General features: G+C 35.0%; 1 protein-coding gene across 3 annotated transcripts in view; it reads left to right on the top strand.

The window, feature by feature from the left end:
- The window catches only part of SEL1L (SEL1L adaptor subunit of SYVN1 ubiquitin ligase), a 64,328-nt gene that overhangs the window by 2,786 nt on the left and 46,671 nt on the right, over positions 1–14,871 (top strand). For all 3 annotated transcript variants that reach the window (XM_072623190.1, XM_072623189.1, XM_072623191.1), the window contains exons 2-3: positions 9,170–9,207; positions 10,978–11,209. In XM_072623190.1, the coding sequence (XP_072479291.1) occupies positions 9,170–9,207; positions 10,978–11,209 (270 nt within the window). The remainder of the gene's footprint in view (positions 1–9,169; positions 9,208–10,977; positions 11,210–14,871) is intronic.

The raw sequence follows: 14,871 nt of genomic DNA, 5'->3' as shown, positions 1-14,871 counted from the left end.
AGTAAGCGTTTATTAAGTTCCTACTCTATTCCAGGAACTGTATTAAGCCCTATGCAGGGGAAGCCTGTTTCCTCATATAGAAAATGAAGGAGTTGGACTCAGTGTCCTGTGGACGGTCCTTTCATCTCTAGAGCTGTGACCTAAAGAAATTGCATATCTCTTGTCTCTCCACAGAGTTATAATATATTAGCTTTCTTTTTTTTAATTTGTTAATTTTTAAAATTTGTATTTCAACATAGTTGATTTCTTTTGGAACATTATAATAAAACGTGGACTTCATTTTTTTCAGAACTCTTTCAGCTGGTACCTGCTTAAATAGTTTGCAACAGCTTATCTGCTGTCTTTCTTATTGTCATTGTCTAATTCTGTCCTATTCTTTGTAATTCCACGGACCATAGTTGTCCATGAGGTTTTCTTGGCAAAGATATTGGAGTGGTTTGCCATTTTCTTCTTCAGTGGATCCTTTTGTCAGGCAATCAAAGTGACTTGTCTGGTATTGCGCAGCTAGGAAGTCTCTGAGGATGACTCCAGATCCAATGCTATATCCACTGAACTACCAGCTGCCTTTAATGTCTTTCTTAGATGTCTATTATTTTTTCTAGCTATATTTAAATTAATTCATAAAATGATTTGAACCGTTGTCCCTGTGATTTTTTGATATTCCACTGAAATGACTGAGCCGCAAATGTAATTGTCCCTGTCCCAAATGGATGGCAGAAACTGTAAGACTTGCATAAGCTAAGAGAGTTCACAACAAGGTCCTGGAAAATGTTGCTACATGTTAGCTATGGATAATGCAACAAAGGCTCAGAGTAATCAGATTGATAAGATAACTTGGGACCTTTGTTCCATCTCCTTCATCTTACAGCAGAAAAAAACTGAGACCCAAAAAGGGAAAGTGACTTGCTACTAATACACAGTTAACAAATGACAAAGCTGGGGTTTGAATCGATTCCAATTAAATTTGATATTTTTTATCTTAGCTTTATATACTAACTTCCCACTTCCTCAATGTGCTATCATTGACCCTTACAGTATCCCCATGAGGAAGGCAAGGGTTGTATCCTTTTTTTTTTTTTTTAACGTTGTAGGGAACCAAAGCACAGAGAGCCTTATTACTTTTTTTCCTACTGGATTGTTCAATTTATCAGTTTTTTCTTTTTAAAGTCTTTATCTGTTAGTTTAATTTATGTGACAAATAGATTAAATTTTGATCACTTTTCTCTGAAACTATATCAACAACATTATACTACTTTACTAAATGATGTTAAAAATGTAAATTTCCCATTTTACCAAAGGAAAATTTACATTTAAAAAATAATCTAAGCGTTTTCCTGTGATGAGGTATGCTATCATAGATGTGATAGTGTTCAGTGGAAAATCAGCAAGTATTAATTGAGCATCTACTAATCTCTTCTTTGCCCTAACCTCTTTTTTTCCCTTTTTGTTTGATCTAAGTTCTGATTAACTGTAATCCTAAAAAACTAATAATCTAGAGTTTCTTTAACTATTCATCAAAAGTATTTTTTTAATGTTCCCTCTTTTAAAAGGAACTCCAATAGCATCATTCCCCCTTTGAACGTATAATGTCAAAAGTTATGCTTGTGACTTTTGCTTATGCTTTGTGAACAATCTTAAAATTACCATCTGGAGTATATTTCTTTCCAGGTTTTAGTAAATAGATTAAGATCTGTCAATATTTTCTTTACCTGAAACCTATTACTGCTTAGTTGTTTCTGAAAAGAGGTGCTGTGCACATGATGCAATAGGGATGAAATCTGGTAACAGAAACTACCATGTATTCTTGTATTTGTAAACAAATTTTTTCGTTGTGACTCCTTGTATTTAGCCCTCACTAACTTTTTTCCCTTTCTGTAGGTAAGTATAGTTATTTATTTTAAAGCATATTTACCATCATAAAATATATATAACAATTTTTAGTCAATAATTTGGAGATATGTATATTCATAAGGGATCATCCAATTAGTTGATTGAAAAGTTTGAAAAATATAGATAATTCTGTTTCTATGCATAGTACCACTTTTATGTTCAGTGAATAACCAAGCAAGAAACCTATTTTAAAATACTAATAAACTACAGATTCCTAGGAGTTAAATGCAACAAGTTACATTGATTCACATTTTGTCTTTAAACATAAAGAAACCTAACTATGTAACTTGCTGCAATAGTATATAACTCAATAAAATTAGCACTGTAATTATTGATCAGATGTTACACTTAAAAATAAAATTTAGATATTTAAGAGTACATACCTGAAACTTTTCATTTTCTTTCCCTTGGTGGGTGAAAAGGTGAATATTCATGACGTTGCTAAAAAGCTTTGGGCAAAAAGAAATCTATTTTGAACAAAGAATCTTTCTTTAAATATCCAGAGAGAAGCTAAAATGGAAAGAAAACATTTGGGTCCCCCCACACTCACTCTTTTATTTAGCCTATTGTTTTTGTTGAGCCATATTGTTAAATTTAACCTTTGGGATAATTTGAGAAGAGACCAGATTGAAATTGGTTAGGAGAGAGCATTTGATTTTGGTAAATCAGTGACAATATTATCCATGTGTTATAATTACATAATCAAAAGGAGAAAGACATAGGTTAATGATTGTCACAAAATGAGAATGGTATATTATATCACTTAATAATATTCATTTCATAGTTCTGTTTTATATACCATAGACCTCAATTATTCAGACTTTTCCAGCTAGTTTATTTGAGGGTAATATTAACACCATGTAGTGGAGTGGCACTTATCTATAGTACATAATGGATAGATATCTTCAGATAGACTAAATTTATAACAAGAATTTCCTTCTGTAAACTTTCTGCTTTTGATAACTCAAACCCAGCTTTGTAGTATTTTAGAGCAATGTATCCTAAACTAATTTGTCTGTGGAACATTTGGGAGTTCAAATTATATTGATGGAAGCTATAAATTTGGTTCCCTGGGAGGTATTAGGAATTTAGTAAATGATCTAGGAATAAAGAATGCTATGAGGAAGTTTTTCATGTTGAAATTTTTCTGTACAAAAGTATTTTTCATATATAATTTAATAATTAACATTTTGATTGGAAAAATATTGATAGAAAGATAACTTTTTTGTGAACTTTCAGCACATGGCACAGAATACCAGGGTTTGATGGAACGTGTTTTGAGGAATGCTGAAATTCGGAAAATGCATTGCAGTGAGAGGACCAAATGACAGCTTTGATAACAAATTTTAAAATTTTAGTGGGGGTGAATCTTGGAAATCCATTTGTTCATCTAATACCAAGGTTTTAAAAAATAATCAAAATATGTTGTCCTGACTGGTCAACACTACTAGTTGAATACTGTTTGGGGAAGAACCACAAATATAGAAAAGTCCTGTTTGTTTTGACACTTTTACTGGGCAAGAAAAACACATTTTGGTTTAGACAGTGAGTCTTTGCTTGTTGGTTACATAAGAGCAGGGGGAAAGCATAATAACTGAAGGACACAAGAAGTAGCAGGAAAACTTGGGGAAAATAGAAGAAAGAGAGGAAATAGGATCAGAAAAATCAAAGCAGTCACTATGAATCAAAGAGCAAATTCTATTTCTCCTTGACTGGAATTATTACTTTATTTAGAAGAGACTATTGATTTCATAATAAGGAGACCTGTAACAGCAAGTCTCTCATAGGGTGATAAGTATGTTACTGTTTATTACCAACTTTTGGTTCTGCTCCTGAAACAATCAAAAGCACAATTAGTAAAAATGCACTTTTCTTTGTTGTTTAGTAAGTCCCAGATCTATGCAAACAGAAAAGTGAAACTATGCATATAAATGAAATTATCTGTTTTTTAAAACATTTTACATCAACTTTTTTATTCTCTCGTGAATACATGTATTTCTGTTTAGTCATGAAATATTTGTTATGCATGAGTGCCAAATATATATAGATAATTCTCTATGATCTTAATTTCTCCTTTTAATTCTAGTCCTATATTGCCCACTACCTGCGGGATATCTCTGCCTACATGTCTCAAAAAGCATCAATTCATCTTGTACAAAATGGCTCATGATCTTCCCTAGTGAGCAAATCTCAAAATTTCCTTAATTCTGTTAAGATACCACCATTCTTTGAGTCACTCACTTGTACTACATCTGAATCATTCTTGATTTCTTCCTCCCGATTCCTTGAGCCCTGTTTACAGTAAGTTGCCACATTTTGTCAATTCTACCTCCCCAAATCTCTAGCATTCATTCCCTTAGCCCCACTCATGGCCACTACCCTGATTCAGGCCTCATAACCTCTTCCTTCTACTTTTACAATATAGCTTCTCAATTAATCTCTCTGCTTCTGGTCTTTCCCCTCTTCAATTCATGGTCAGATCTGATGATGTCATTCCTGTATTCCCAAAACTTCAGTCACTCTCTATCACCTCTGTTATAAAATACAAACCCATTAGCCTAACAGTTAAATTTTTTCTGTTGTCTGGTTTCCACCTTCCCTACTCAATTTATTCCATATTTGTTCCCCTTTGTTCTGCTTCTATCCAAACCAACCTATTACTGCGTTCCCCAAACTCAGCGTTTCACTTCCTGTCCCAGTGCATCTCTAGCCTACTCCCCCATGCCTGGAATGCAAAAGTTACCTTTCTTCAGTGCCCAGCTCTGGTGCTATATCCCATCCAAAGCTTTCCCTGTTTTATCCACTCCACCCTAACGCACCCTACTTTGTTAAATTTTCTCCCTCTGGAAATGACTTCTTACTTATCTGTCTTTGTACATGCTATATCCCTTGGTAGAATGTAATCTCTTTGATATTATGGACCATTTTAATTTTGTTTTGTCTTTGTATCCCTAGCACCTAGCACAGTGCTTAAACAATAGGAGGTATATAACAGCTATTTGTTCAATTGTTGAAAGGTCTACTATTTGAAATGTACTTTGTTAGCTTGTAGGGGAAGAATAAAGATACATGATCTTCCTGTCTTGAGGAACAGTTGCTAATAAATTTAGTGAGTTGTAAAATGCTTATTAGTAAGGGAAACTAATTTTACCCCAAGTAGAGTAGATCAAGGAAAAGAGGAACAAAGTCAAGGAAGTTAATTCTGTAAACACCTTAATTTTTGTAGTCTTATATATTTGTATTTCAATTTAAATTGTATTAATCTTCCACATATCACCCTTAAAGGCAGATCGTAAGTGTTTTGAAGGCTAGCACCATGTATTATTTGTAAGACAATATCTGCCCCCAATATCCAGTACTTGCACTGCACTTAGTTGGCACTTGATGGATGTTAAAATGAATGAATAATTGACTATTTGTCAATCAAGGTGTGTAGGAAATAATGATATTAAACCAGAAGAATTGATATGACTTTTTTTTTAGCATCTGTGTGGTGACGCAGCACTTATTCTGGGACAGTAAATATTTGCTGAATAGATTAATTTTTAACAACCTCTGGTGTTGTACTAGGTAGTGCATGTATGAATAATTAAGCATTTACTAAGCACTTACTATGTGCCTGGCACTATATCAGGTGCTAGGGATGAAAATACATGCTAGACAACTGCTACCCTCAAGGGGTTTACATTCTAATGGGGAAAAATGACAATGGGGAGGGGAAGATATTGGAGGTATAAAGAAAAATAAGACCTGGATTCTGTCCTAAAGGAATTTATCATCTAGGAAGGGAGATAAGTTGTCTGCCTCCCCCTCAAAATCATAAAGCAAAATAGACTACAAGAGATAAAGATGAGAGGCAGTGACCTTGGCACCTTTTGAATAGCAGGATCCAGAAAGATCTCAACAAGCTAGAACTAGAGTGTGAGTATAAGAAATTTAAATGTAATGGGGGTGAAGTCCAAGCCATGAGGTTCAACCTGACATTAGAGAGCCACTCTTGGAGTGAGGACCATCTGGGTCCATTTCCTACCTCTGACACATGAATGAGTGAATGAATTTTTAAAACATTAGGTGCTGACTATGTGCAAAGTACTGTGCTAAGTACTGGGAATACAGATAATTATAGTTAGCATTTATGTATCACTTTAAGGTTTGCAAATATTATCTTATTTTTGTCCTGACAATAACCCTAGGAAGTAGGTGCTGTTATTATTATCCCCATTTTACAGATGAGGAAACTGAGGCAGATATCAGTTAATCACTTGCCCAGGGACGTACAGTAAGTGCCTGAGGCAGGATTTGAACTCAGGTCAGGTCCAGAATTGTAACCACTACATTACTTAGCTGTCTAGAAAAGAAAGACAGTACCTACTGTCAAGGTACTCACATTCTAATATTCCACACATATGCAAGGTTTCATCTGTAAGTCAGACAAAAAGGTCCTATGATTCTTAGGGTGCACTGGCAAAGCAGATGGTAATCTTCTCCTACAATGTCATTTCTTCTCATAAAGTCATAGAAGTTTCTGATGTTGAATTTTTTGACAGTACGAAGGACTGTGGTGGCAAGAAGTTTCCTTTCTGGGACTTCAGAAACTATGGCTATAGCAACTGAAGTTGCCAGGCCACATCTCCACAGAGGTTACTTTCCTAGGTGATGGCTGCAGGCACTGGACTGGAAGCATTGCTATTGTCTTCGTCAGGGTCTGAAGGGAGATAGTTGTCAAGGTGGTGGTGGTGGTGGTATGATATGGATAGCATATGCCACTTCTCATCTGTCCCTCAGGGTGCCTTGCAGTTTTAGCTGGGCTGGATTGCCTACATATTAACTGTGTAACCTTGGGCCAGTTAACTGGCAATGCCATCGTGAGCACTCTAAAACTATGAAGTGCAAAGCAGTTGCCTGTCTGCATCAGTAGAGGGAGTTTCTTTACTGGGAGTTCCCTAAGCCAGTGAATTGTGCCATATCTTCCCACTTCTCATCCCCCTCATCACTCCCTTAAAAAAGTATACTTGTGTTCAAGGAATCAAGTACACCAGCGTAGTACTGGACAGGCACAGCTCAAAGAAGATTACCAAAAAAAAAAAAAAAAAAAAAAGGGTTTTAGTAGACCGTAAATGCCATATAGCATGACAGTAAGAAAAATTAGCAAAATACATTAATAGATATTCAGTTTCTAGAGTCAGCAGTGTGATTATTTGTGTGTACTATGCCCAGTCACAGTATTATATTCAGTTCAGGGTACCACATTTTAAGAAGGACGTTGGTGGGCTTCAGCTTGTGGAGGTCATTAAGAACTGGTTGAAAAAACTATATTATTATGTGTAATAGCTGAGTATATATATTGCTTTAAGGTTTGCAGATCACTTTACATATATTATAGGTATTTCCATTTTAAAGATGAAGAAACTGAGGCCCAGAAAGGTTGACTAAGATAGTCACATGGTTATGTATCAAAGGCAGAATTCCAACCCATATCTTCCTGCTCTGATTCTAGTATTCGATCCATAGATGCTTCGCTTGCTGAAGCTTGGCCCTGGTATTGAGGAAGGGAAGGTAGGGAAAGTGGAAAGAATATAGTAGCCAACTTCAGGTATTTGAAGGATTGCTTGTCATATGCAAGAGAGATTAGAACCCAGAGGTCAGAACTATAGTAGCAGCAATAGGTGGAATTTGCAAAGTGGCACACTTAGGTTCACTGTGAAAAAAAGTTTTTAACAAATAGTTGTCCCTGGGATTTGACTGTCTTGGTTATACTTCCCTGGAGGTTTTTAAAAACTGGAATGTTCCTTGTTCGGTGTATTGTAGGGGGGATTATTGCCCACATACAGGTTCAATGAGCTGACCCAGAGTTCCCTTCTCACTTGAAGCTTTAACAAGAGGAGATTCTGGCTGGCAGGATTCTCAGTGAGGACTTCGTGGAGGTAGTGACATTTTAAGCTTGAAGGATGAGTAAGACTTCAACAAAGAAAGATTGGTGAGAAGGATAGTCTAAGCATGGGGAACATTGCGAGTAGAGGTACAGAGATGGGAAAGTGCCATATTTATTCAAAGGTTGATGAGTAGTTAAATTTAGCTAGTGTATAGCATGTGTACTATGAACTAAGGGTGAAAAGCAGAGTGGAAATAGATTTTGGAGTGTATTTAATTCCTGGATAAGGAGTTTACATTTTATTTGGTCCCATAGTAAGCCTTTGAAAGTTTTAATCAGTTCAGTAATGTGATAAGACGTGTATATGGGAGTGACATGTATGGTGGATTAGCATGGGCAAGAAACTAGAGGTAGAGAAAAACTGTTTTAAAGACTTTTGCAGTAGGCAGATGGGAAATAATGAGAACTTGAACTATGGTTGAAATGGAAATGAAGATGTCAGTATAGAAGGTATTGCTGAGATAGATTGACAATACTTATGTGCTGAATGAGGGGAGGGAGGTTGGCAGAATTGTGGTACCGTTGACAGAATTAGAGCAGTCAGGAAAAGGAGCCCATTATAAAGAAAGAAGATGAGTTCTGTTTTAGACATTTAGCTTGAGTTGTAGACAGGACAGTCAAGTGGGCAGCTTCCATAAGTAGCTGAAAATGTGATTCTGGAACTTGAAATTCTAAAAAAAAAAAAAAGGTTTTTTTAAATCACCTTCATAGAGGTGAAGAAGGTGATTGAGATCAAGGGAAAAGGTATAGAGGAAAGAAATGCCAAATGCTTACAAAATACTTATATTAAGGGAAGGGGAGAAGGAAAATATCAAAGAAAGAGATTGAGAAGAAGCAGTTAAAGAGATAAAACCAAGAGGAGGAAGCTACAACATTTAGGCCACCAAGAAGGGAGATAGTGTTTGAAGAGGAGAGGGGGCAGTTTGTTGAAGATCAAGAAGGGAGAATTCCTGGGAAAAGCCATTGACTTTTACAGTTAGGAGAGCAGTTGCATTAGAATGGTGGACGCAATAACCAACTTAGAAGGGGCTTAAGAGTGAGCAGGTCATGAAAAAGTAGAAGCAATTAGTACAGATGACTCCTTTATGAAACTGGACAATAAAAGGGAGATGCGGGGTGGAATAGTAGCTTAATGGGGCCACAGGATTAAGGATACCTTTTTAAAAAAAAACAATTTTTAGTTCATTCCAGACGACTACTTAAAATTCTTGATTATTTCAGGGACTGATCATCCAATTTGTGAATACTATTTTGGTGTACTTTGCTAAATATTTGACATTAGTAATAAATCTCCTTAATTTTCCAACAATAAAGCTAGTGATTAACTTATTTGAACTTTCCTTACAGATGATGAAGGAGGTCAGGATGAATCCTTAGATTCAAAGGTATGAACTAAAAAATCTTCATTATATTTGCTGCTGTTTAGCTAAGTTTATCAACCACAATCCAACAAGGATTTCTTAAGTGACTGCTATGTGTGAAGTGCTAGGAATACAAAGAAGGGTGAGAAATAACCCCTACTCCCAAGAAGCTCAGTCTAATAAATGAGGCAACTTGCAAACAACTATGTACAGACAAAATATATGTGGGATAAATTGGAGATCATCTGTTTTCAGCGTTTGCACAGTATAACAAAAGAAGGTACAAAGAATCTGCATTTATATGATAAACAGAATTAGAATTTTTTTTATTTAAGTGGTAAAGGTTGCATTGCCCTTTTGCCAAAAAAATTAGCTTTGTCTTATAAGTGATAAGTTTATATGTGACACCAACGTTATGACACATGTCTTAGGTGGAGCCAACAGAACAGTAGAGGTGTTATCTTTCTCTTCTGAAAACAATAAACTTTCCTCTTTTCAAAGGTATTGTTCATGTTCTACTTGAATTTTTTTAAGCACCTGTTAATGTGGAAGTCATGAGATGTAACTTGATTCAGTAGATAGAGAGCCAGCTTTGGAGTTAAGACCACCTGAGTCCAATTCCTACATCTGACACAAGTTTGAATAAATATTTAAAAAACATCTTTTTTTTCCATAGGTTTCAGAGTATCTGAAGTCAAGTAACTGTACCATTTTAGCAGGAACCAGTTTCAGTTCTGTTTTTCTTTATTTTTGTCCTTTACATATATAAATGCTTTAAAAATCAAAACCTGTTGTTTTATATTTCAAGTAACAAGTTTTTTTTAATTAGTCTGGCCCTCCTGATACTCTCATTGCTCAATTTTAAAGGAATAACAAAAAAAACCCATATCTCTCAGTACATAGCTACATAGTTTAGCAAAACAAATTTCCATTTTGGCCTTGTCTAAGAAATGTACATTTCTTTTTGCATTTTAATTTAATCACTTTTCTATTATGAGGCAAGTATTGTGTTTCATCTTTATTCTTTGAGGCTTGTCATCATGTTTATCACAGTTGTAATCTTTCAAAGTTGTTTTTCTCTGTTATGTTATCATGGTTTAAAGTGTTCATTTTTGGTCACTTAACTCTGAATCGGTTCATAAAAGTCTTCCTATTTTCCTCAGAAATTGTCCATTTCATCATTTTCTTACAGCACAAGAGTATTCTAACTACATTCGTATGCCATAAGATGTTTAACCATTTACCAAAGGACATTTCAAACCCTTTTCCAGTTTTTGACAACCACAAAAAAGCACTACTAATGCTTTTTCAAGAATGTTTTTCATATATCACTTTTCCAACATAATAGGACACTTGTAATATTAGCCCTGTGCTTAAAAAAAATCCATCCCAAAGTAGACATGTGAAAGTATTACAGTTGACAGGTCATTAAAAGCAATTTTGAAATGATAGAGAATTTATTTTACTACTCTTTGAGGATATGACTAGTTTTGGAAGAAAATTATTTTAAAATAGTAGAAAATAAAATAATTTTACTAAAGTTAGTTAAAAGGTGCTGGTAGGTACAAATAAAGAATCTAAAAGGAGGATAGCCAAAAAGATAACTCAAAGGATAACAATCACTTCTAAATCTAAGTTAACAGAACCTGTCATATTAGTCTAACACATGCCAAATATAGATCTGAAAGAGACCTTTAGAGAGAAAATATATCAGTATTTTCTGGAAAATAATTTCATGAAATTAATATACTAAAATTATATTTACCCTGAAACTTTTTTTCCCACATTTCTCAGACTTCTTTGCCATCAGAAGAATCAGTAAAGGAGCATGCCATAGCAGCCCGAGTAGTAGCTGGTCAGATCTTCCTTGAATCAGAAGAACCAGAATTGGAATCCCCTGCCAAAGATAACAGCTTAAAGAACCAAGACAGAGATGTTGAAAGTATTATAGAAGACTCTAGCTCTGTGGGGATGCCAAATCTAGAAAACAAGGACTTGCAAGAAAGTGAGGAAGTATTGAAATCAGGTACTGTGCTGCATCCTTCAAGTTTTCCTAATTTGAAAAGCAGAATTTTATTGCTTACATTTTAAAGGGAAGGTGAAAGAATGTTTGCTGTTTTTGCTAAATGTGTAGTAGGAAGAACACAGAAGTTGATCTCAGGAAACCTGTGTTTGGATCCAAGTTTTGAATTTCCAGCCTTTTAGAAGGAAAACTTCCACTTAACCATATACTCTCAGTGAATTAATTTATTCATTGTTTCCCAAACACAATGTAATGCTTTCCCACCTCCACATATTTGCTCATTCAACTCCCTATGTCAAGAGTGCCCTACCCTGCCACCTTCTTCCCATTCTTTATACCTCAGTTTACACAGCACCTCTTCTATGAGGTTTTCCTTGTAATATTAGCCCTATCTTTAAAAAAAATCCATCCCAAAGTAAACATGAAAGTACATGGTTGAAAGGTCATTGAAAGCAATGTTGAAATCAGGTAAAAGAAAGTCAACTAATAATTTCTTCTTCCTCCAAAGCTTCGTATCACTTCACATCTTTTTTAATCATTCTACACAACACATAAACAACATCATTATTTATGTGTCCATTTTATCTCAGTGCCTACCTCAGTACGTAGCAAGTACTCAGCAGAACTGAGTTGTAAATTTAAGTAACATATATGAAGCTTTTTGAAAACCTTAAGGTATATTATAAATTACAGCTGCCATTATTATTATTTTCAATATCATTATTGTTAGACTGAAATGCAATTAAGCCTTTTTTTCTTTTATTATCCCATGTGAATACACGTGACTTCTCTATGCATTGTGTTCTTGATTGGTTACAATTTTACCTAAACCGTGCTTCAGGTAGAAAGAAAGGCCATGTTTGTCAAAATGTTGTTGTTGAGGAAACTTTTTAAAGCACGCCTTTTTTGCAGAGCACTGTCTTCGGCATTAGGGCAGATAGAAAAATGGAGAGATTGGGTCTGTCAAGGAATTTATAATCTAGTGGGGGGAGTGGGGAACCACGTCCTCATCATTATCACCATAATTGGCCTATATATATAATGCTTCTTGTAAAATACCTACAACCATTATCTCATTTGACCCTCAAAATAATCTTTCAAGGTAGGTATTATTATGTCCTTTTTCAAGTTATGATGAAAATTAGCACCTACCTAGAGTTGTATGATAATATATATAAAACCTAAATGGTTTGCAAAGTGCTGTGTAAATGTTAGCTATTGTTATCATTTTGCAGATGAGGAAATTGAGGCTTAGAAAGACTGTTGCCCATGGTTACAGAGTGTCAGAGACGGAATGCTATCTTCTTATTCAAGTCCTGTGCTCTTTCCACTACACCACTCACATATATAAAAATAAATTACAGAATTTAAGACATTAATGAATAAAAGAACTACAAAGAGTTATGTCAGGTGTAAAAAGGAAAGATAATTTCTAATTGGATGGGAGAGAAGGTGGGACCTTTCAGAGACAGTTTCTTTGAGGATGTAGCATTCATGCTAGATCTTAAAAAATGGGCAGAATCTCTTTTTGCTTCATTTTATTTTATTTTTTAATTTCTTTTCAAAGCACAAGAGAGTTTTTTTGTCCTTTTTTAGTTTGAAATTCTCTCTTTTCTCTTCCCCCTCCCTAACTAAACTAATGAAAAGGCAAGAAAAACAAAACCTAAGGAATAAGTAGGATCTCAATGAGCATAAATCTAAGGAATGCCTTGCATGAAGGAATAAGGTAGCAGGGAAAAGTATGGGACATATTTCAGGGACTGTGAATAGTTATTGCTGCTTTGGTTCTCTTGCATTAGTAGTTTGTTGTTCCACCAATCAGCACCTTCTCTGTAACATATAGTCTTTAGAGTGAAAAATTAAGAGTCTTGCCCAGGATCACATAACTAGTATGTAATAGACATGGAACTTGAACCCAGATCTTTCCCAGGCCAATTCTATCCACTACACCCTATTGTCTCTCAATTTTATTCTTAAGGAAGACAATGTAAAGATTTAGCCATCTTAATAAACATTTGTCCAAACTACATGTTATAGTCTAAAGATTATATATGCAATGATATATTTGGGGTTGGAAGGAGGCTTGGCAAGAGAGATTATAAATTTTTTTCTGAATCTGATCCAAAAAGTACAACAAGGACATTATAGAATAAATATGAAAGAATAATCGTAAATACAAAGGAGTTAAGTTCAAGGTAGTTAGGGAGGGCATTTGCAGTTAAGAAATTAGGAAAGAAATGGTCAGGAATGGACTGGTTGCAATCTGTCTTGTTGGAGGGAATATCCACTCGAGTGAGATCGCAGAATCAGGGGAGTGTTGGAGTATAGGTACAAGACTTTGTGCTTGGGACTGAAGACCTCAGTGGTCAAACTAAAGATTATAATTCAGAAGTCCTTTCAATTTCTTTTGGACAGTTTTACTTTATCATAAAGTTGCAAAAAAGACTCAGCCATGGCATTGTTCTGTTGAGATGGTTTCAATACAATAGACTGATTTTCTGGTCTACTTTCCGTGACACAGAGTTTAAATCTCTTTTTTTACAATGCTTAAAATTCCTGTTCTCAGGTAAATGAACTGATTTGAATCAAAGAGTGACTCTTCCACTAAAGTGCTGGTTAAAAAAGAGAATTAAGATTTCCCTGGAAACAAAATTAGCCTGAAAGTAGGAGACCAGGAGAATACAAACATCTGCCAACAACATCATCATTGTGCAAAAAGTTAAAGGGAAAGTAGAAGAATATATAATGACTGTCTTGGAGACCATTTCTTTTAGACGAGCACTTACCTAAAATTCTAAGTTATTTTTTTTTAACATGGATTTTAAAACACAAAGAACAAATATCAAAACAACAAAAAGTTCCTTTGAGTAGCCTGTGGTTGTCTTCAGCAAATTCTATTGTGTTAAATTTCTCCGTGGTCTGCTCTTTCATTCTCACTAAATTTGTCTATAGCTTCTTTTTTCCTGTGAGCAAGGCCATTGTTTTCTTGTTTTGTGACTATAATAAAATGAGTGACAGGCAGGATGCCTTAGTGGATAAAGAACTGGCCTTAGAATAAGTAAGACCTTAGTTTAAGTCCTGTCTTTGACAGATAGAGGATTTAGAGGATTTATGACTCTGGGCAAATCCCTTAACCTTTCTAGACTCCAAGCAACTATCTTAAGCCTATGTAAGTTGCTGAACTGCCTTGGTAGAGTTAGTTTCCTCGTTGAGGAGCTCCCTACACCAGTGAAATCATAGATCCTGACTAAATAAAAAGTAAAATTAGTTGTTTTTCAAATACAATAAGTTAGAACTGAGCTCCTTTCAGGGGAATCCTGGTCTTCTGGGTTATTTTTTTTAATCCTTCCTGGAAAAAATAACATTTGAGTCAAACAAATGCATTGCTTTGGTTCAGTTGTTAAATTTTCTTGTGACATAGAACCTGAAGCCCTCTTCAACAATTCTCAGCTAAACTTTTGCAGAAGAACAATTTGAAATCCCAGCGATTTCCACTACACCTGTATCTTTTCCCAAGAGATTTCTGTCATATATTTTCACACCCGTAATGTTAAACCTCTCTTTATTTGCTCTTAGCTATTTTATTTATTGTATGCATGTTTTCTTTAAGTCACCTAAAGTGAGTCTTTGTTCCAAGTGTAACTTATTCTTAGAATTTTGTTAAG

This window comes from Notamacropus eugenii, chromosome 7, assembly GCF_028372415.1.
Source record: "Notamacropus eugenii isolate mMacEug1 chromosome 7, mMacEug1.pri_v2, whole genome shotgun sequence".
NCBI classification, from domain to species: domain Eukaryota; kingdom Metazoa; phylum Chordata; class Mammalia; order Diprotodontia; family Macropodidae; genus Notamacropus; species Notamacropus eugenii.
Note: the sequence above shows the minus strand (reverse complement) of the source record. Positions and strands in the feature narration are given on the sequence as shown.